The sequence below is a fragment of the Mytilus californianus genome, unplaced genomic scaffold (genome assembly GCF_021869535.1).
Source record: "Mytilus californianus isolate M0D057914Y unplaced genomic scaffold, xbMytCali1.0.p SCAF_9, whole genome shotgun sequence".
NCBI lineage: Eukaryota > Metazoa > Mollusca > Bivalvia > Mytilida > Mytilidae > Mytilus > Mytilus californianus.
This window is the reverse complement of record NW_026262745.1, coordinates 58,522,250-58,546,580: the sequence shown is the minus strand read 5'-3', so window position 1 is coordinate 58,546,580 and position 24,331 is coordinate 58,522,250. Positions and strand designations below refer to the sequence as shown.

The following is a 24,331-nucleotide window of genomic DNA, read 5'->3' as shown; positions in this document are numbered from 1 at the left end:
CTATGTTTGCGTTATTACGCAAACCTTTGCGAAATAACGCAAACCTTTGCGAAATAACGCAAATATTTGAATTATAACGCAAACATTTGCGATATAACGCAAACATCTTGATTTCAATTATTCATTATGTTTTATATATATGTTCGTTTGTCATTAAATTTCTGTTGTGATTTAGTTATAACGCAAAGGTTTGCGTTATTTCGCAAAGGTTTGCGTTATAACGCAAAAGGTTTGCGTTATTTCGCAAAGGTTTGCGTTATAACGCAAAGGTTTGCGTTTTAACGCAAACATAGGAAGAAATATAAAAAAAAAACGTGTGGCGCTAATACGCTTCTGTACGTATTAGCGCCACACAATTTTTTTTTTATAATTTTCTTCCAATCTTTGCGATATAACGCAAACCTTTGCGAAATAACGCAAACCTTTGCGTTATAACGCAAACCTTTGCGATATAACGCAAACCTTTGCGAAATAACGCAAATATTTGAATTATAACGCAAACATTTGCGATATAACGCAAACATCTTGATTTCAATTATTCATTATGTTTTATATATATGTTCGTTTGTCATTAAATTTCTGTTGTGATTTAGTTAGGAAAAGAACCATAAATACAAGGCAAAGTCATTATAATAAATATGCATAGGAATCAGAGAAGTATATAATTTAACAAGAAAATAGATATATTATAGGCATATTTTATTTGAAAGGCCAACATTTTTAAAATTTTGATTAAGTAGATAAGAGCAAAAATAATGTCATACAATTGTAAAACTGTCAAGTCAAATAGACAAAATGATCTTTCTGTTGTAAAATGAATTATTAAGAAAGAATTTTTTTTTTAAGTTTTGATGTAAGAAATCGTTTTTTAATATCTCAGAATATGATAAAGATTCTTTGATAAAAAGTCATGAAATTTTCAATCTAGTGTGGTAACTTGGTAGCAATTTAAATGGAGAGAACATAATTTTATTAATAAAATATCTTTATTTTATTCATTTATTGCAAAAGGGTAGTTAACCAACTTACACAATCCTCAAACGAGAGCTTACTTTGGAAGAATATCTATATTCGGCTATAGCTATATAAGCAGGTTTTTTTTTTCTTCGGTATAACTTTAATTTACTCAATTTTCATTGTAATATATGTACATGTATTATCATATATATCATTTTAGGGGCACGTACTTTATAGCTTGATGTCCGGTGTGAGCCAATGCTTCGTGTTGAAGACCGTACTTTGACCTACAATGGTTTACTTTTACCAATTATGACTTAGATGGAGAGTTTTCTCATCGGCACTCATACCACATCTTCTTATATCTATTATCCTGCTCATTATTAGTTAAATAGTAAAGCATTTTACTTTGCAATGAGTACAAAGAAGATAAATTTTAATATATGCAGCCTCCTCCATTAATAACTGCTGCTTCTTTTGAATCTTAGATAAGAAATAAGATAAAACAAATGTTTGCGTTATATCGCAAAGGTTTGCGTTGTAACGCAAAGGTTTGCGTTATTTCGCAAATGTTTGCGTTATATCGCAAAAGTTTGCGTTATTTCGCAAAGGTTTGCGGTATAACGCAAAGGTTTGCGTTATTTCGCAAAGGTTTGCGTTATTTCGCAAAGGTTTGCGTTATTTCGCAAAGGTTTGCGTTATAACGCAAAAGGTTTGCGTTATATAACGCAAAAGGTTTGCGTTATAACGCAAACGTTTTGCGTTATAACGCAAACGTTTGCGTTATAACGCAAAGGTTTGCGTTATATCGCAAAGGTTTGCGTTATAACGCAAAGGTTTGCGTTATTTCGCAAATGTTTGCGTTATAACTCAAAAGGTTTGCGTTATTTTGCAAAGGTTTGCGTTATAACGCAAACGTAGGAAGAAATATAAAAAAAAAAGTTGTGTGGCGCTAATATGCTTCCGTACAATTCACCGATGGGTTTTTTTTTTAAATTAGATAAATATACAGGAAAAAAATGCCGTGTTTTTACTAAAGTTATGAAAATGTCATAAAAACGAATTATTTCCAAAGCATTGTTATACAAATTCTAAGCACACTTATGTAGAGAAGATATTCCGAATGTTGTTACAAAAATCCGCTTGCATTTATATTCTGAAACAAAAAAGTTCGGTATGTCTTTCTAAACGATAGAAATGTCCAAGAAATCGAAATTTCCAGTAAATATCTTAAATTTCGACCCAATTTATCTCTAAAAGTAGCATATGAAGGTATATTTTTTTTTACATATTTGAGTTAACTATAGGTGAAAATTAGCTTGTATGCAAGTTTTCGTCAAAAATTCACCGTGGAATCAAAACTGTATCGTATGCCCTTTAAACAATTGAATTTTACAATTACAATACCCCTAGCTATGAGTAATTATATTGGTGAAACTTGGATTTCTCCGTCTTAATATAGTTTACTTGTATATCTTATATTTCCAAAGAGAGCTGAATGATAGAATGTTTAGGTTTTTTTTTAAATTCTAATGAGATATTTTTAACTATTGATTATATCCTATTTGACACATCTTCTACCATACTACACGTATTCTAAATTTTTTTTAAATATTTTGGTATATTGAAGATAATCAAACCCTATATATTATAGAAAAAAAAAAACAGAACCGGAAGTACTACTTTTAAGCTATATTCGCAGATTGAAAGCATGGATTTCAGTTACATGTTAAAATGCCAAGGTTATATCATATTACTCTAGGTACACAACATTATCTCGACAGTGGGAACATTAATAAACATGCTTAAAGGCAATATTATCTTTAGATTGTGTGTCCAAAATGTCATTGCATGTTTACAAATTCTCAAGAGTTACCCAGTTTGTTTCCTAAAGTGGTGAACATTATATTCAAAACCTTGAAACAAGTTTGGTTTTTACCCAAGTGTTATTGATGATCATTTCGGCACACATGCCGTGAAGTCAGTTTCTTAGGATTTAATAACGGATGACTTTATCCCCCAAATATTAAACATTCACCACCCGCCCGTTTATCCATCCATCCATCAATTTTAAGTTATTTTTCAATTGTCTATGGTTTGATATTGGGGATATACAATTTACCCTTATTTTCAAGTGGCAGTCCAAATTTCCCCGACCTTTATCGCGGACGGCCTATATTACAGGACCTACCTATTGTATTTGTTGTTTATTTGTTCTCGTCCTGAATATGCATGAAATATTTGTCGCTAGACGCTAAGAAACCAACAATCAATCAATATACTTAGAATATTGATTGCTATTGATTTATTTTCAGGAATGTGATCAAGTTGGCATATACGGATAATGAGTTATGTCTTTTGATAACTTTATTTTTTGTCACTGGTCATTAAATCGTTAATTTAATGCAAAAAGACACTGACAGTAACAAGTACTTGTATTCTATTATACAATTTACTATTTTGAAATATCATTGATAATAACAATTAAACTGTTCAAGCATCAATTTTGATGTCCAGGTTCATCATTGGGAGGAACTGCTGCATCATACCTTGAGAATTTCCAAATTTACCGGATTTCATGGCGGTTCTCAACATGTCTTTCAATGAGCTTGGGTCAATATCGTCTTTGGCGTCCATTCCCATATCTTTCAACTGTCCCATCATTGCTTTCTTGAATTCACCCTGTGCCTTTTCCTTATCGAATTCAACTCCTTCTTCTTTCATTTCTTCCATGATTTTTTCTTTGAGCATTCTTCTGACTTCGTCGTTAGGGGCGTCGCTTTTAGCACCAATCATCATTCGGATCTCAACATGGACGCTTTTACGGAGAGCTTCATGATCATTTGTATCAATACCTTCGTATCTAAGATTTTCTCCCATCATTTCTGTAATTTTGGGCAAAATTTGACCTCTGAACCCAGAAGGACCTTGACTCAAATCAAATCCCAAGTTGTCCATCTGATTTTTGAAATCTGCTACAGATTCCTCCTTCATCTGTTCTTTCATTTCGTCCATTTCTTTCATCATCATGTTCTTCATTGAATCCTTGTTGTCTTTCATCTTATCGGACAGACCGGAAACCATGGAAGACATGTCGAAATCTTCTGGCATGTTGTTGACGGCTTTCTTTATCTGGTCTTCGGTGATTCCCATACTTTTAGCCATGTCTCTCATTTCTGGAGACATGTGTTTGATGGCGTTTTTTATGTCGTCTGGTTTGAGGTTTTTAAGCATGTCCATGGCACCACTTGGAAGACCTCCAAATCCTCCCATTAATCCAGGAAATTGAGCCATGGCTCCGACAGCCAAAAGACCGAAAAGAACAATCTTCATCATGATTTCTGAAATAAATCAACAGATTGAGTGATAAGTGCTTTAATTCAGATTAGGCCAAACAAAACATACTTCTATTTCCTGCTTCCCTGTGTACCATTATTTTTTTTGACAATATATCCTAACACGTTTTAAAGATATTTTTGGTTATAAACAACGTTAATATCTAGATTTTGTTTTGTTAAGCATCGTTTAAATCCAGAACATTTCCCTATGCATGGATAAAATGGATACAAAAAACAAGGAGATTTGGTATGATTGCCAATGAGACAACTATCTACCAAAGTTCAAATGAAGTGGATTTAAGCAATGCAATTATAGGTAACCGTACGGCCTTCAACAATGAGAAAAACCCTCACCGTATAGTCGGCTATAAAAGTCCCCGACATGAAAAATATGAAACAATTCAATTGAGAAAGATAACGGCCTAATTTGTAACAAAACAGTTTACGCAAAACAAATATGACAGACATGAATCAACGACAACCACTGAACTACATGCTCCTTACTTGGAACAGGCACATACAGAATGTGGCGGGTTAAACATGTTTGTGAGCGCTCAACCCTCCCCTAACCTGGGACAGTAAGTATATATTATGACTTTGGGCAATTGGGATCATCAAAAATAAAATGAATACAAGAATAGCTTTATACGTTTTAGTAAATTGTAGGATAAAGTCAAATTATACTGCAGCTCAAACACTTCCTGTTGTCTTTATCAAAGATAGTAGCGAAGAGATATTTTGTGCAATGTCGATTTCATGTCATGACACTTTTCTTCACAATCTGGGGTTCGTTTAAGGATGGAAAATTAGGTCTGTTTTTGTATTTACAATTTCATAAATACAATTGTAGCAACTTTCAGCTGCAGCATTAAAACAATTTTTGGCACAAAAGTGTTGAAGGTCTCTGTAAACCTCGCCCTTCCCCAGTTTCTAAGCCTCATACAAAAAGATGATATTTTTCTGACCATGATTGAACTAATATTGTATGTATATGTTCATTGCCGGAAATATGAAATTTAACTCTAATCTAAATCTAAATTGAACTCGTTACGAAGTAGGAGGACCTCGCGTTTTGTCCTGTTTCGAAAGCTCTAAAAAAAAATATAAAATTTTCCGATAATGTACACCATATTGTATCTTGTTTATGCCTAGTATACAGTTAGTTAAGTAATTAATTTTAAACAATATGATTTGATATTTGTTTATGTTGTTATATAGTGACGATTAAACCTTATACCTTATATATTCGTCAAACATGCATAGACTTTTCAACGTTCTAATATATATAAAAACAAAATTACTAACTAAATGTTTTTTCAACTTACCACTGTGGACTGATGGACAACGACTTCAAAACCAAAGTAATTTTTTCTTGCAGTCGTTGATCATTAAATAGATTTTCCTGGTTGCAGAAATTTGCATAACGAATTACATAAATAAAAACTTGTAACAAACATGTTCTTAAAAATTGTGCATACACCTTTAGGCATGAGACGTGTATTTAACCTACTGGTCAGCAAATTTCGGACATTAATGAAAATTGTAATATTACAGTCGGGTATGTCTGCACATGATGTTTGATTATACATTTCAAGTTCAGTAAATATAGAATATACATGTATGTATCAAATATATAACATTGTGAGAAAACGTATTATTTATTTGTACAAGAAGCCGGAAAAACGGGGCTCGCTTAGATAATTCTTCTTGTTCGTTTGTACAAATAAACTAGATATTTTCTGACAATGTAAATATATGAGTCGTTTTTATCCTACGATTTAACCTTGGCGCTTTGCGATTCTCAATAATTATACTGTTGTAATGTTGGGGTATATTGGGATAAATAATCACGTCTTTCGGGTGTGTCTAACCGCGAAGAGAACACCAAAAACAATAATTTAACAATAGGCAGTGGCTATTTGCCTATAAGACTACTTATTTTATAAAGTGTATGTTTCTATATATCCGTAGATAAGCGGAAGCCAATATTGCCAGTAAAAAACGATTTGCATTTTGACATATATGCAATTCAAAGAACTGACTATTATTTCAAAAGCAAATTTATTTAAAAAAAAATTTTTTGAAGCTATGTGATTTATTTTGTTATATTATATAATGTTTTATCAAATATATATGCCAAAGAAATTTTAACTTTTATTTTTTTACAACAAACAGTTAAAAATCTAGGATTTTATTCTTATGCACATGTAGCATTAGATTGTGACTGATGTTAGAAGTAAGTTCAACTGCTTGTTTTAATATGATTTCATTGCTACAAATTAATGGATGCTCAATATTTTTATTTTTATTTATTTTTACAAATTCTGTATTTCACTTTGACTGATAAACATTTTAAACGATTATATGTATCTCGAATATTGTTACTTATTTAACTATATGAGTAATAATTTGATTCTTTATATTGACAATGCACATTTTCTTAGTTCTTTTCAAAAGTAAATATCAAAATTCTCTCTTCTTTACAAAGAACCGTCAAAATAACAAATAAAATATATTGCAAGTGCCAGTAAAAAAGCCATTGCTATAGAAATATGCTATTTTGCTGGCTTTATTAAGACATTTAAATCAGAGCCGGCAAAATAGCATATTTTCTATTTTGCCGGCACCAGCAAATAGCCACTGCCTTAACAATAACTCATGCTTTGCTTGACACAGTTGTGTTCGGAGACATTTTTTAAGAGACTACTATTTTTATAAGTGTATGTTTCTATATTTCTTTATACTCTTAATTAATATACTGAAAATCTGAATTAGAATTGCAAAATAGCAAAACTCATAGTATATAAATCACCTTTTTGTCAGAGCCTACAAAATAGCCACTGCCTTTAACAATACATTTGGCTCGACTTATGGCTGAGCCGGATAAAAGGGGACTGTAGTTATACAACTACAAATAAAATGAACAAAATTTTTGTATACCTGTTACTTGTACAATAATTGGCTGATTGCAGGATAAAACCTCACCAAAACATGTGGGTCATTATATTATTCCAAGACAATACCAAAGTAGTAAACTAAGTAATAAATTTCGTAAGGGTTCCGCGGAACCCAATGTCTCGCCTACTTTTGCTGTTAGTCACAGGCTCAACAAAAATGGGGAAAAAATTATTAAAAATTTCCCTCTAGATACTATCTTTTGATTGTAAGAAGTTCTGTTCAAGTTTGATAAAAATCCAAGACGGTTTATGAATCTAATAAATGTTTTAAAAACTTTAACTGCAGACTGTACGTAATGTTAACTGGAATAAAACTAAGTCCATTAATAAGTAACATACAGTTATATACGGAAAAACAGGAAATAAATTTTTACAAAATTTCCTTCTAGATACTAGCTTTTGATCATAAACAAGTTTCTGTCCAAGTGTGGTACAAATCCAGGATAGTTTAAGAAAGTTATTAAAATTTGAAAAACTTTAACCACAGAGTGAATGTTATGTTAACTGGCAGAAAAACTAAGTCCATATATGAGTAAAATACGGATAAACAGGATTTTTTTTTTTACAAAATTTTCTTCTGGATACTATCTTATGATTATAAACAAGCTTCTGTCTAAGTTTGGTACAAATCTAGGATAGTTTCAGAAAGTTATCAACATTTGAAAAACTTTAACCACAGAGTGAATGTAATGTTAACTGGCAGAAAAACTAAGTCCATTTATGAGTAAAATACGGATAAACAGGATTTTTTTTTTACAAAATTTACTTCTGGATACTATCTTATGATCATAAACAAGCTTCTGTCCAAGTTTGGTTGAAATGCAGGTTAGTTTTAAGAAAGTTATTAAAATTTCAAAAACTTTAACCACAGAGTGAATATTTGTGGACGCCGACGGAATGTAGGATCGCTATGTCTCGCTTTTGCGACAAAAGTCGCAGGCTCGACAAAAACTCTGAATGTACAGGTCACAGCATTTGTATAGCCCGAATTTGATTATTTAAGACCAGACTAGGAATCTCCTTTTATATATTAACAACCATCAAATGCCTCGTGGTTTTCAAAGATTTGATTACAGGATATATATATTATTTTATTTTCCCTTAGTTTTTGATAATATTCATAATCTTAGTGACCCACATCCTCTCATAATGTTGGCTCTCTGAATATAAAAGATCAGACATTACAAAATGTAAAACAAAACATATAATTATTCTTACATCATGAATTTTACTTTTAAATTCAACATGCTTAGCAAAGAAGCTGCAAATACCATTTTTACTGTGTTTTGTGTGACCTGATCGAACATGTGACCTCTTGCACTAAAAGCAATCTTGCTACCATGGAAACTTACCAGACAGTTCAGGTGTTGAGACTACACAGTGGCATGAAAATACAAACAATACAATGAAAATTAATCAATTTATTTTTTAAACATAAATAAATGTAAAATTCAAATAAATATATATAAAATACATTTCACATAGGTTGGACGGAATGTAATTGATTTTGTTCATGGAATGTTTTCTGTAATATGTGCACATTTAAATTACAAAATGAATATTTCAAATTAAATGAGAAAACATTTTAACAAAAACAATGTAAATGTTCAATGATCTGATATTATGTATACGATGCATAATTGGCAAACACTGTTTGCAAAAAAATTAAATCTGAAATTATTGCTACTCAAAATAAAAATTTTATTCATCAGAGTTGTCTGTTTCTCCTAAAATAAAATCAGAAAAAATTAAGCAATGGGAATATTATTGACTCAATATGTTTGATACCCTCCCCTCTTTAATGTAGTCACAAATATTTCTTGCATACCCAGGATGAAGATATGATGTCTCAGAGACAGTTTGATCAAAATTAGTGTTTGTCAAACTGCTATCTAACCAATGAAATTATTCCTGTAAATTTTGTGGTTCAAATTTCTTGAATTTTTTCTATTTTTGTCAACAGGTCAAAGTAAATATTTTCTCAAAGTTTTATGAAAATTAAACCAGCCCAATATATTTTAGTCAAGATGTAGGATTGCCCATTTAAAGAAAATACACAACAAAACTTCCAGTAAAAAACACACAATGTAATATTTTTTATGGTCTTGTATATTTAAAATAATTAAGTTAAACATGGTTTGAAAAATATCAAAGTTTGAGATCAAACCCTGATTTATAAATAACAAGTTTTAACATTTAAAAATGAAACAAGATCAGAAATTAAAATCATCATAGTCTCTGACCATCCGTAATGTGACTGTTAATACTTGTTTGTCAGCATCCCACTGTGCTTTCCCTGCCTTGTGGTCAACAGGATGTGGTAGATGTAGTCCTAGTTTACTGTGGAAAAAAAACAACATTGATAATAGTTTGAGATTAAAATGTTACATTCTAAGGTGCAACAACTCTTTCCCCCCCCCCCCCCCCCCCCCCAAAAAAAGCGTTAAAATATTCTATTGTCAAGATCACTCCAGTATAACTTAAAATCAATTTTAATTGTAAGACATGTTTAGAACAGAGCCACAAGACCTTTTAATGTGATAAAACGACTTTTCACAATTTACATATGAAATCCCACAAACATGTTTTCTTATGTATATAATGAGATGTGGGTTATAGGTTCATCAAAAAGAAACCTAACAACAAGATTAAAGCTAAAATGTATCTTCTATATATAGATTCATAAATTTTTAGTGCATTTATTATTACAATCATTAAACAACATGAATAATGGACAAAAATGTGAGAGAAATTATTGCTATACAAATTTAAAATGCATGTTTTAACTATTGCTAAATTTTTCCATAATTTTTTTCACACCTGAATTCAAATTATGATACAATGTTCAATTTGACTGATTGATTGTTGATTGCTAAAAATCTCTAGTGTGCAATTTGATATTATTTTTTTCTATTAAAATAGATTAGGCGACATTCAATAAAATAAAATAGCAAAATTTACCTTTTGGGTGTTCTACAATCTAAAAATTTAGATTTGACGTCTAATTCTATATCAGAGCCTTTGATACCTGGTAATTCTATTTTAACCTGAAAGTAGAATCAAATGAATATATAACAAATCCAGAAAGAATGCATAGTTTTTGTAAGAACACAAAATTTTAAATCACCAATTCCTTCTACAATCATTGTCAATTCAATCTTGGTCTATGGGAGATAACTCATTAATTTTATAATATTTATCATTACTTTTTAAAGAATCATGATTATTTTCAAGAAAATAAGGAGTCTCTTTTGTAAAGGTTGCATGATCAGAAAAGTTTTAATTGTAACTGTCCTTTCTGCTTTTTGTTCTCTGTCATTTTAACAAGTTGAACTGTAAGCTATATCTGTCATTTAACAAGTTGAACTGTACAAACTATATCTGTCATTATAACAAATTAAACTGTAAGCTATATCTGTCATTTTAACCAGTTGAACTGTAAGCTATGGCTCACTCATAATGTACCTGCTTCAAGCATTCAGTAACTGATAGTTAATAACTGATGGATGTGTAAATGAATCACACATTATAGCAGGATCAAATGAAGCTGAGAAAATTGGAGCTACTATTTTAAGTTCCTGATAAAAGAGTGACCTAAGTATTATCCGATGGACAAATGGATACATGGACAAACCTAAACCAGATTTCCTCTCACTATTATATGACGGTATAAATACCAGACCATTTTAAATGAGCAATTAAATATTTTCAAGCTTATTTTTCCTATACTTACCACCATATCTTCACAGCTAGCAGTGGCATTATTTTTATTTCCCATCTGTAGAAACATGTCTTCTGAGGTCACAGCTTGTTTGTAAATAATGTCATACCTGTAAAATAACATTTTTCATAAAGAAAAAATATAACAATAATCATTTTACCTGAATCACTGTGTATGTTCTGTTGAATGTCCTTAAGTGCCAATCTGCCTAAGAATCAGGCAGTGGTGAAAACATGACAAACAAAAACCCACTCAACTTTACATGAATTTTATAAGTTCAGAATGTATGATGGTACATGAATATAACATTCGTTTCCTTTCGCTGATCTGGTAAAACAAGATATAATTTGGTTGAAATGCACTACAAATAAACAATTAAGGGGAGATAACTCCGTAATTTGCTATCATTCTAACCAAAATTTATCTAGAAATTTCTTGAATTACCAGACACGCAGAAACGAAAGACCTATAATTTCTAACTTATGATGAGGATAACTTCAGGTTGGTTAGATCGGTGGGTTTTTTCTGCAATGTTTTGAAATATTTCTAAATTGCCTGATTCTTACAAAGACTGGCACTTAATAATAATTATCTCCCTTAGTTAAATTACTAATATTTACAACAATTATTTCTCTTAATTAGGTCTTTCCACCTTTCCGTGGAAAGACCTATTGGTTTTCTTCTGATTATTTTTTTTTCTTCCGCCTAATTTTTATCTTGCGGTGTATTTTTGTTTCAAAAGATGTCGCTTAGTTTTTTGGTATATGATATCATACAGTCTATACGCTTTTGAAACTGACCCTGTTTAACCGAACACTTTTCTTTGTAAGAGTTATCTCCCCAAACACTGTTTTTCTTGTTATGAGATCTCCTCCGCAACCGTAAAAGAAAGCGACAAATTTATTTTTCCAAATTGCTTGTTATATCCTCAGGATGTTAGGTTTTATTTAGACCGAAGCTTTACGAAGACTCCATATGAGAGTTATTTCCCCTTTTGTATTTGATATATGTGAAATGTATTTGTAACTGGAAAACCATAAGTGATAGAGGCCTAAGGTCTTTTGATTTGAGGTCCTTGGTCCATAAAAATGAAAATGAGGTCAAGGTCAAAGGTCAAGGTCATGTTAAAAATTTAGATTTTGGCTTGTTATCACTAATTTTCAGAAATCTTATAAGATATCGACAAATTTTTTTACAGAATTGTTAGTTGTGACATGTCGTAACACGTTAATTTCAGTTGAAAGGGTACGGAGACATTTAATGGGAGTTTTCTCCCCTTTTATATTCAAAATTACATGTATGGTGATATAACTCATTCATCTTATATAATTGAGACAGGCCTCGACAATAACGCTTGTCCGATTGTCCGGTACCAGAGGGAAAAAAGGTCGGACAAGTAAAAGCTAGATCAAGCTTGTCCGACGGGACAAGTAAAATTATTCTGCAGAAAATAAATTTAATCCAACTTTGATGAACAAAGTAATTATAAACAAAAAACAAGAAAAGAAGATAAAAACAAGTATTAATTTGACATGTCTACTTGCAAACCGATAATTTTAAACTGGATCTTTGTCAGGTACTTTTTAATAGGTAAAAGGCATACTATTTTCGGAAACCAGTTTTACTGATCCGAATCAGGGATGCGCTTTGTAGAAAAGGTAACTTTACAAGACAGTTCTTCACCAGCTCGGAAACGATTCGGCTCCTAAGTTTAATAGACAGTTTGGCACCGTAGGAGACATATTTAATAGACATGATTAATAGACAGTTTGGAAACGCAGGAGGCATTTGGGACCAAGACAAATCAGTACCTCGTTTTCCTACCTTATTCTGTTGCTTTATAATAAATACCATACCGGTAATTTTTTTAACAAAAATATTTTTTAAATAAAAAAGAAGAAATTATTTACCATAAAATTCACAAAATCATATTTGATCATATGTAGAAAGAAACAATACTTGCAATACGGTGACCTATAGTTGTTAATTTCTGTGTCATTTGGTCTCTTGCAGAGAGTTGTCTCATTGGCAATCATACATCATCTTCTTTTTTTTATTGATTGCATTTGAATAATCTTTTTTCAACTTAAACAACCAGGATACAAATCCAATGAGTGTACATTGACAGGCCTATCAGACGGTGCCTCATGTGCAGAGTCTGATGAGACTTTGTCATTGATGAAAACTAGAACCTAAGCCCTGTGACATGACTAGATTCAGTTGTTCTCGACTCATATTTTTGAAAAGTATTTCAAAAGATATAAATCAAATTCTGTTCTGTTGTTTTAATTCATTTTGTTCCTTGGATCAACTTATTAGGCAAAAAAGGTTATTATTAAGATTTGTTTTGGACAAGTTCCAATTTCATTCGGACAAGTAAGTTTTGGGTTGTACTTGTCCTACTGGACAAGTTGGAAAAAAAGTTATTGTAGAGGCCTGTGAGACCTAGGGTCTTTTGATTTGAGGCCCTTGTTTCATGACCTTTAAATTGGGGTCAAGGTCAAAGTTTAAATTGACATTCTATTTTTTTTTTTTCTTCCGCCTAATTTTTTTCTTGCGGTGTATTTTTGTTTCAAAAGATGTCGATTAGTTTTTTGGTATATGATATCATACAGTCTATACGCTTTTGAAACTGACCTTGTTTAACCGAACACTTTTCTTTGTAAGAGTTATCTCCCCAAACACTGTTTTTCTTGTTATGAGATCTCCTCTGCAACCGTAAAAGAAAGTGACAAATTTATTTTTCCAAATTGCTCGTTATATCCTCAGGATGTTAGGTTTTATTTAGACCGAAGCTTTACGAAGACTCCATATGAGAGTTATTTCCCCTTTTGTATTTGATATAAGTGAAATGCATTTTTAACTGGAAAACCATAAGTGATAGAGGCCTGGGATCTTATAATATGAGGTCCTTGGTCCCAAAAAATGAAAATGAGGTCAAGGTCAAAGGTCAAGGTCATGTTCAAAATTTTGATTTTGGCTTGTTTTCTCTTATTTTTAGAAATCATATAAGATATCGACAAAATATTTTCACACAATTGTTAGTTGCGACATGTTGTAACACGTAAATTTTAGTTGAAAGGGTACGTAGACATTTGATGCGAGTTTTCCCCCCTTTTATATCTAATATTAGTCGTATGGTAATATAACTCATTAACAATATAAAGTAAAGATCTAGAGCCTTTTGATTTGAGATCCTTGGTTTATGACCTTGAAATTGAGCTTTAGGTTAATTTAACGTTATAGATTTTGACCTTTGCTTTTACCTCATATGTATACATGATAAAGCCAAGGGACTTTTTGCATTAGGTTGCAAGCAATGTGACATTGAAAAAGTCAACCAGAAGTGACCTTTTGTAAACCGGAAGTAGTTATTTTTTGTACTAAATTAATGTAAAAGTATATAGAACCATATATTTTTGGAATCAGTGTCAAGTAAACTATCAAACAATACTAGAAGTAACATCTTTTAAACCGGAAGTAAAAAATTATCTCCCTTATTTATATCTTTTTGTATAGAAACCATATATTTTTGGAATCAGCGTACAATAAGCTGTCATTTGACGCGGAAATTGACATTTAAAACAAAATTTTAATATTTTCATATCAAAATAGATCCTTACTGGTGGAAAGACCTTCAATTGTTCTCTGAACAATTGGTTTTTAATTTTAATTAAATTACTTATATTTTTAATGCTTATCTCCCTTAGTTTAACACTAAACTATACAATTATTATCTCCCTTAATTAAATTACTAAAATGTAATTTCAGAATTATTATTGCAATGTTGGGACAATAGACCAAAATGCAAAATAAATCATTGTGATTTCAGGAAATGGGGCATACAAATAATGCTATCAAAATTTTAAATGCGAGTTTTTATTTTGTGAAACTTACCCCATTACAATTTTTGCAATGAAAATATATAGCAACGCTAACATTTTTGAATTTATAGTACATGTAGTGGATTTAAGATTTATTGTACAAGTAAAAACAAAAAATGTGTTAAAAATAGTTTCAATTTTCAGGTCTTTTTTGAAATTTTATATTTTGTTTAATTTTTCAGGTTTTCTAACCTTTACTACAACAAGAATTTCATGGTTTGTCCAAAACCTTCATCAATATTCAGAGGCAGATTTAGGGCCTGGGTCAGGGGGAACAGCCACCCTCCCTCTTATGGAGCTACATATATGAAAAATGTATAGACCATTTACAAGTATCACTCAAGGATTTTCACCATTTTGGCAACTTTAAATGTTATTTCTAGGTTTAAAAAGACTGAAATAAAATACCAAGCATTTTTCAGGTTTTCAAAGTAGTGTGGAAATCCTGTGTAAAGATTTACTATGGCCTCATATGGAAAAACTAAGTTATGTGGTCGACTTTAAATTAGACAGTGTAGAAACATATGATTTATGTGTGTGGCAATACTGACCTTTAAGTCTAACCAATTGTATTAAAATTTAGCTTTTGTATGTTTTACCACATTTTTATAATAGTTTTTTTAAACAAGATAAGGAGATTTATATAATGTCTCTTTGAAACAGTTATCTCCCATTGTATATTTTCCATTTCCTTACTCTGGCTGAGGTCGTGGGTCATATAATGTGTCATATTCTGATCCCTCCACTACTTCATCATCATCCCAAATATCTTTTGTTTTCTTCTTCTGTGTTTTCTCTGAAATATATAATTTCATTAGTATATTACATTAGCAGTGAATTCAAGCTGTAATAATTTAATTTTGGATGTAACACGTCTTCTGATTGGCTGAAAGTATTTTGTCTATCAGCTCATAGACATAATTCTGTCATGTGACCGTGACATCATCAACATTTTTTTCATGATTTACTCCTTAAAAATGGAATTTAGAATTAAATTATAAGGAATGACTGTAATATTTTTTCAGTCTATTCGAAATTACCTCAAAATGTGATGCACACTTTTAAATAACCTGCTATGCAGGTTATTCAGGGTGCACCACATTTTTGATGTTATTTCTTCATAGACAGAAAAAAATATAACAGTCATTCTTTTTCGTTACGAAAGTTGTCCTGTGAACACAGTCTATGAAAGGATACACTGACAAAAAAATTAAAATTAGAAATGCTTGCAACCAATCATAGTATAGGATTCCTAATTATGCAAATCATATTTATTAAGAATTGTACTAGTATATTGAAAATAAAAACATTTAATTGGATTTTTAATCTGAAAATATACAAAAAAGTATGTTGCAGCTTAACAAAAACTTGTATTTTTCATAATATAGCTAGCTTGCATATCTAAAGGTTCAAAATTGTTTAAAATCATTCATCCCAAAATTAAATGATATAGCAGATGTTATTTATCATAGTAAAAGTTTGGAGTTGGTTTTATAAGGCTCTAATTATAAATATATAATATGGCCTTACATTTTAAATTAGTATTAAATAACTATTGTTACCTGAGATCACCCCCCGTTTTTGTTTGGGTTCGTGTTGCTTACTCTGATGTTTTCTATGTTGTGTTTTGTGTACTATTGTTTGTCTTTTTCTTTTTAAGCCATGGCATTGTCAGTTTATTTTTTGATTTATGAGTTTGAAAGTCCCTCTGGTATCTTTCGCCCCTCTTTTATAATGAATCAACTATAATAATGACAAGCTGGAACAAGCGTCATTTCTTTAAAATCAATTCACAATGTAACGTATTTATAAGTGTTATAATGAACACGTGTATTTGTTTTGACATTTATCATGTGACTAAGGTCTACTCAGAAATTGAGTTTTTCATGAGCGAAAAATAAGCGGGTAGAATTGTAACGGTAAATCTATGTTTAAATATATATTTGTTATCAATGCTTTGGACAATTCAGTTCAGTCTGGTTAATTCTGACCCACACACCTTATACTTTATCAAAGTTGAATGTTTTATTTGATGTACTCATACTTGTAATTCTGAAAATGGACGTTTTCACAATTTTACATACTTGAATTGTTTTGTAACAAAATTAAAGAACCTTAGTGAGCGCGCTCACATACCCCACGTCCCCACATTGTCATTGGAGAAATAAAATAAGTGTAAGAAAAAAAAATTGTATCAGAAAAAAAAATTGAATCATAATTTCCTGTCAATATGCACATCTACATAGTATGTCCTTATTATCTACACAGTATCATGAAATTCTGTTGTGTGATTTGAGAGGAGTTGCGATGACAAAAGGTTGCAGTAGTATGTTGGGTAAATAAGTTCAAAGGGGTGTAACTCCTGGAAAAAAAATTGAATCGTAATTTCCTGTCGATATGCACATCTACGTAGTATGTCCTTATTATCTGAAAAGGTTTCATGAAATTCTGTTGTGTGGTTTGAGAGGAGTTGCGATGACAAACTGTTGCAATAGTACATTAAAGTAAATAAGTTCAAAGGGGCGTAACTCCTAGAAAAAGAATTGAATCGTAATTTCCTGTTGATATGCACATCTACGTAGTATGTCCTTATTATCTTAAAAGGTTTCGTGAAATTCTGTTATGTGGTTTGAGAGGAGTTGCGATGACAAGAAACAGGACTGACGGACGGGTCAAAAACAATATACCCTCCGCAACTCGTTGCGTGGGGTATAATTATATCTTTTGTAGATTGTGTATTGTTTAATAATATGTTGAGGCAACAGCTAAGAACATGAAGATAAATATGGACATAAATACATTGTAATAAAGAAATAGTGTTTGTTTTTATTTTCTAAATATCTTATGTTCATTTGAGTAGACAAACAAGAACATAATCAGCATTCTTTTTATGACAGCACAATTAGCCTTAATTCAAATTTTTCACCAAACATTCCAATTTCTATTGGTTTTCAGGACAGGAAACATATAGCACACACATGACCATCATGGGTCTTAAATCAACATTAAATTAACACTCTTTGTAATGACTTGTACCTATTTCTTTTGGAGCTGCTTCTTTTTTCTGGGGTCCAAGGTCTCCTGGACCTAATTTATTCACTCCACCTATTGGCTAAAAAAGATGAATTAAATAAATTTTTAATTAGGCATGCAAGTCATAACATATGATAATACAATCTTTATGCATGTTGTAAGAAATAAAGAACTGCTGAACCAATGCCTCCCTTTTGATAACAATATTTATCCACTGAAGATAGTTAAATTTTCAAACTTTAAAATGTGAGGTTTACAATATTTGTTAATTCAGAAATTTTTGTGAGCATTTATTGTGCGGATTCGGATTGACAAAAATGTAAGATTATTTTTTGTGATTTCAGAATATGATACATACAAGTCAACTTGTCAAGCTATCAAAATGTAAAATGAGGTAAACCATTCCAATTTTTCGGAATAATAAAAACATCCCAAAATTTTCTGAATTTACAGTATATATATACATATATATATATAATATAGGGGCCTTCTGACAAGGTTGAGTTATCTTAGTAGTCAAACTACTGTATCACTAGCCTGTAAACATTGAGGTTGTGAGTTTGAATCCCTCACGTAGCAGGTGAGCTTGACTCCAATCTTAATTGACTAGGAATGTCACTTTTCATACCGAAGGTCAGTGATCTCTCTGGGCACCCGGCTACCTCCACCAATAAAAACTGACTACCAAATAGTACAATAGTGCTGAAAATAGCACAATAGTGATGAAAGTGGTATTAACACCAATCAATCAATCAATATTTTTAGTACTTACTGAATCATCAATGTCACTGTCTGAATCATCTCCTTGGTCTGGTGCCACGAACATATCACGGAGCTGGAACAGAGAATCTCGGGGCATTATACCATCCATTCTGCTGTCTGCTTAGTCACTAATTCAAGTACAACAGTTAAGGTTCTGAAACAATAAATAAGTTTCATTTACAGACAGAAATTACGCTATATATTTATAATACATGTATATAATTCATATAAAAACAATTTTATTTTAAAACAGTGTTTAAAACCTACTTCAGTCATTTCAGTTCCAATTTATATGATTTTTTTTTAAAACTCATAAATATTTGCAGTTTTTTAATAATAATAATGGAACATTTTTATGACATGTCATTACTGAGAAATCATTATTTAATTACAAATTTTGAAATTTGTTCCCTACACTTGCTTTAAACCTCCATATACACTGAAAACAAGAAATGATTGTAACAGGATGCTGTTACGAAGTCTCCCAAACGAAGCTCCCATAATTCGTAATTCCCAGGGTTGCCTGACATTGGGCAACGTCCAGTGAAAATTGGTTTGGTCCAGTAAAGTTATATGCATTAGTGATGCCTGGGGACTAACCTTGTATATCATTCAAATCATCTTGGCATGACAAACCAGAATATATATGGTTTAGGGGTGGGGATCTCGACCATTTACAAGATACTAGAACATTGGGGGTGGGGAGGAACCCCTGGGGACTGGCCCTATACATCATTCAAATGTTCATTACATGACGAACAGGAATATATATGGTTTAGGGGTGGGGATCTCAACCATTTACAAGATATTAGAACATTGGGGGTGGGGGGAACCCCTGGGGACTGACCGTATACGTCATTCAAATGTTCGAGACATGACAAATAGGAATATATATGATTAAGGGGTGGGGATCTCAACCATTTACAAGATATAAGAACTTTCTCAAATGGCAGGGGGTCGGGATGTCCCCTAGGGACTAACCCTGTATATCATTCAAACCATCTTCGCATGACAAACCAGAATATATATATGGTTTAGGGGTGGGGATCTCAACCATTTACAAGATATTAGAACTTTCTTAAATGGCAGGGGGTGGGGGTGACCCCTAGGGACTAACCCTGTATTACATTTGATGTGCTTTATCATGACAAACCAGAATATATATGGTTTAGGGGTGGGGATCTCGACCATTTACAAGATATTAGAACTTTCTCAAATGGCAGGGGGTCGAGGTGACCCCTGGGGACTAAGCCTGTATATCATTCAAACCATCTTCGCATGACAAACCAGAATATATATGGTTTAGGGGTGGGGATCTCAACCATTTACAAGATATTAGAACTTTCTTAAATGGCAGGGGGTGGGGTGACCCCTAGGGACTAACCCTGTATTACATTTGATGTGCTTTATCATGACAAACCAGAATATATATGGTTTAGGGGTGGGGATCTCGACCATTTACAAGATATTAGAACTTTCTCAAATGGCAGGGGGTCGAGGTGACCCCTGGGGACTAAGCCTGTATATCATTCAAACCATCTTCGCATGACAAACCAGAATATATATGGTTTAGGGGTGGGGATCTCAACCATTTACAAGATATTAGAACTTTCTTAAATGGCAGGGGGTGGGGGTGACCCCTAGGGACTAACCCTGTATTACATTTGATGTGCTTTATCATGACAAACCATAATATATATGGTTTAGGGGTGGGGATCTCGACCATTTACAAGATATTAGAACTTTCTCAAATGGCAGGGGGTTGGGATGACCCCTGGGGACTAAGCCTGTATATCATTCGAACCATCTTAGCATAACAAACCAAAATATATATGGTTTAGGGGTGGGGATCTTGACCACTTACAAGGTATTAGAACTTCCTTAAATGGCAGGGGGTGGGGGTGACCCCAGGGGACTAACCCTGTATTTCATTTAATGGGCTTTATCATTTAGAACATTTTCAATTAAAAAGATTGTGTCTATCACAAACGGTTTTCAATTTATAATTATTTGAAAATAATAAAGAATAAAATCCCATAGGGTTCTATAGTAAAACCCTCTTTTCTTTTTGCCCCTCAAAGTACCCCTTTATAAACCCCATTGCACAAACAAAACCCTGATTGCACCACTAGACATGTTAGTCTAACATATTGTGAAACCCTAAGTTAATGTGACAAGCGGTTTTGGAGAACGGGTGCGGACAAGTTCAAATTTAAAAGCAGCAGAAGAAGAATAATAATAATAAGAACTGAGCAAAAACAATAAGTCTTCCCAAACTTCGTTTGGGACACTTAAATATTCATATTTGTCTTTAAACACTGATTTTTCCTCAAAAGTCAACAATGAAAGTATAATTTAAACAAATATTTCAAAACTTTTGCAAGAAATTCAGAGACATGTCTATTTAATGGTAAAAATTTCATACAAATGAAATTGCATTACTTGTTTTATTTTCTTCTGTTCAAAGTGTTGAATGCATTTTTACTATCTTTTGTACTTAGAACGTTCATTGTCAGCATTGTAGGATGACAAAAACAATAAAATGCTTCGCTGGGGCGCAGCTTGATACGACCGCAGAGGTCGAACCCTGAACAGTTGGGGCAAGTATGGACACAAAATTCAAGCTTGATACAGCTATGACTTTGGATTGTCATTAAATATTTGACACAGCATAGATTTCTGACACAGGATGAATGTGGTGTAAGAACTGGAAAAAATTTAATTTACCTATTATGGTGGAATATCCATAAACTAAATTGTTTGTTAATTTCAATATATCAAAGAATATGTAGAATTCAATGTTTGATGTAATGTAATAAAGTTGAAATTTGGACCGTTTTTGTTCAATGTGGACCAATTTGGTAACATGTATAAATAATCAAAAATCTAAATACATGGGAGCCCATTTAAATACATCATAAAGGTATTAAAATAGAAAGTGACATCATAGTCATGGCTAAAAATAAACAAAAATCCTTAATCAGCAACATTTAAAGTAATATCTAAAAATAAAATTCCTTTGTAACCATAAAAGCCCATTTAGATACATCATAAAGATATTAAAATAGAAAATGACATCATAGTCATGGCTAAACATAGCAAAAAACCCTTAATCAGCATCATTTAACAGTAATATCTAAAAATGGAAATTACATCATAAAGGTATTAAAATAGAAAATGACATCATAGTCATGGCTAAAAATAAACAAAATCCTTAATCAGCATCAGCAACATTTTATAGTAATATCTAAAAATAAAATTCCTTTGTAACCATAAAAGCCCATTTAAATACATCATAACAGATATTATAAACTGCTTCGCTGAGCGCAGCTAGATACGCCCGCAGAGGTCCAACCCTGAACAGTTGGGGCAAAAATGGACACAATATTCAAGCTTGATTCAGGTCAATTAAATATTTGACATATTATAGGTTTCTGAATAAATGTAGTCAAAGAACTTGAAATTGGTTATATGAATTGAATTTATATTCAATTAAAGATTTCTTGCTGTTGTGCAATACTTGGTAAATCTGTTGTCAGACTATAAACAAATAAAGTTCAATTAATTCTCAATGTCATAAAATAAAAAGGGAGCTTACATAAATAGATATAAACAATTCACCAAAGTTTCATGAGAATTGGTGACAGCATTTTTGAGTTATTGTCCGAAAACTAGAAAATTCCCCCTTTTTTTAATGAATAAAACCCCATAACTCAGAAATGTAAAATGTAAAATTAAATTCTAAAGGGAGCTTACATCAATACATACAAATAATTCACAAAAGTTTCATAAGAATTGCTGAAAGCATTTTTTGAGTTTTTGTCCAAAAACTGGAAAATCCCCCTTTTTTTATGAATAAAACCCTGTAACTCGGAAACGTAAAATCTAAAATTTATAAAAATCGAAAGGGAGCTTATGTCAATAGACATAAACAATTAACCACACTTTCTTGCAAGTTGGTGAAACCATTCTTGACTTATTGTCCGAAAACTGGAAAATCCCCCTTTTTTTAATGAATAAAACCCCATAACTCTGAAACATAAAATCTAAATTTTATAAAAAACGAAAGGGAGCTCATGTCAATAGATATAAACAATTCACCAAAGTTTTATGCAAATTGGTTAAAGCATTTTTGAGTTAATGTCCGACATGTTGACGACGGACAGACGGACGGACGGACGGACAGACGGACGGACGGACAGACGGACAACGGTATACCATAATACGTCCCGTAAACGGGCGTATAAAAATAGAAAATGACATCATAGTCATGGCTAAACATAGCAAAAACCTTAATCAGAATCATTTAACAGTAATATCTAAAAATAAAAATTTCTTTGCAACCATAAAAGTAAAATAGAAAATGACATCATAATCATAGCTAAAAATAAACAAAAATTTTTTTTATTGGCAAATTTTAAATGGAGTTTATTATACTAAAACAATAAATTTGCAACCATAAACATGATAAAACCCCATTTAAACACATCATAAAAGTATTAAATAATTCAACTACATCATAAGGCTATAAAAATAGAAAATGACTTCATAGTCAAGGCTAAAGGTAAACAAAAAACCTTCATCAGCAAAATTTTATATTGGCAAATTTCCAATGAAGTTTATTACACTAAAATTGTTGGCAAATTTCCAATGCATTTATTAACAATAAAGTTATTGGCAAATTTCCAATTTACATAATTTAAAAGCAGTGTAGATGAGATATTTAAATGAGTTTGAATTACCAACCTTACACTGCTTTTAAATAATGTTCTTTACTCAATTATTTGTCTATTAAAATGGAAACCCTTGTTTTTTAACCTTTTTTCCCCTTATTCCTTAAACATTAGAGCCATAATGAAGAATGCTGAAGAATGCTAAGGTAACACCAGTTTTCAAGGATGGTGACAAGCTTTTAGCAACAAATTACAGACCTATATCTGTTCTTCCAACTTTATCAAAATTAATAGAAAGGCATGTTTCTAATAACATGTACAAATACTTATCTAAACTTAACCTTTTACACCCTACACAATCTGGTTTCAGGCCGCAGCATTCTTGTCAAACTGCACTTATTAATATCATTGACAAATGGTTGCAAGAAATGAATGATGGTAATTTAAACTTAGCAATTTTATTAGATTTTAAAAAAGCTTTTGATTTGGTAGATCATGACATTCTTTGCTTAAAGCTTGAAATTTATGGATTTAGTGAGGCTACTGTTAGTTTTTTCAAGTCATACCTGAATAACAGAAAACAGCAGGTAAACATTTGTAATGTTTACTCTGAACAACAACATGTAAAATTTGGTGTCCCCCAAGGTTCTATACTTGGTCCTCTATTGTTTGTGCTATTTATAAACGACCTTCCCTTATGCATTGAAAATTGTGAAACAGACCTATATGCTGATGACACCACTCTTCATAAATCAGGGAAAAACATAGAAAATATACATGATGATGTTCAAGAAGATTTATACAGGGTTGAAGAGTGGTGCAAAATGAATAACATGTTCATTAATGCAAATAAAACAAAATGTTTGGTTACTGGAACAAAGCAGAAACTATCAATTCAGACTTATCAACCAAACTTAATAATAGATTCAAAAGTATTACAAAATTCTTCATGTGAAAAATTATTAGGTGTTAAAATTGACAGCACACTTAACTGGAGAAATCAAAT

General features: G+C 31.7%; 2 protein-coding genes across 3 annotated transcripts in view; both read right to left on the bottom strand.

The window, feature by feature from the left end:
• Positions 1 to 3,342: 3,342 nt before the first annotated feature.
• Positions 3,343 to 5,683, bottom strand: LOC127714393 (uncharacterized). The gene is made up of 2 exons (XM_052220448.1): positions 5,621 to 5,683; positions 3,343 to 4,298 (listed from the first exon to the last, which is right to left on the bottom strand). Exon 2 carries the CDS (start codon positions 4,291 to 4,293, stop codon positions 3,451 to 3,453), a length of 843 nt encoding a protein of 280 aa, XP_052076408.1. The 5' UTR covers positions 4,294 to 4,298; positions 5,621 to 5,683; the 3' UTR covers positions 3,343 to 3,450.
• Positions 5,684 to 8,658: 2,975 nt separating this feature from the next.
• The window catches only part of LOC127716541 (dynein axonemal assembly factor 6-like), a 33,483-nt gene continuing 17,810 nt past the window's right edge, over positions 8,659 to 24,331 (bottom strand). For both annotated transcript variants that reach the window (XM_052222759.1, XM_052222760.1), the window contains exons 2-7: positions 18,663 to 18,806; positions 17,894 to 17,969; positions 15,554 to 15,653; positions 10,986 to 11,082; positions 10,214 to 10,299; positions 8,659 to 9,592 (exon numbers count right to left, since the gene is read on the bottom strand). In XM_052222759.1, coding sequence (XP_052078719.1) covers positions 9,466 to 9,592; positions 10,214 to 10,299; positions 10,986 to 11,082; positions 15,554 to 15,653; positions 17,894 to 17,969; positions 18,663 to 18,761 — 585 coding nt within the window. In that variant the 5' untranslated portion in view covers positions 18,762 to 18,806 and the 3' untranslated portion in view covers positions 8,659 to 9,465. The remainder of the gene's footprint in view (positions 9,593 to 10,213; positions 10,300 to 10,985; positions 11,083 to 15,553; positions 15,654 to 17,893; positions 17,970 to 18,662; positions 18,807 to 24,331) is intronic.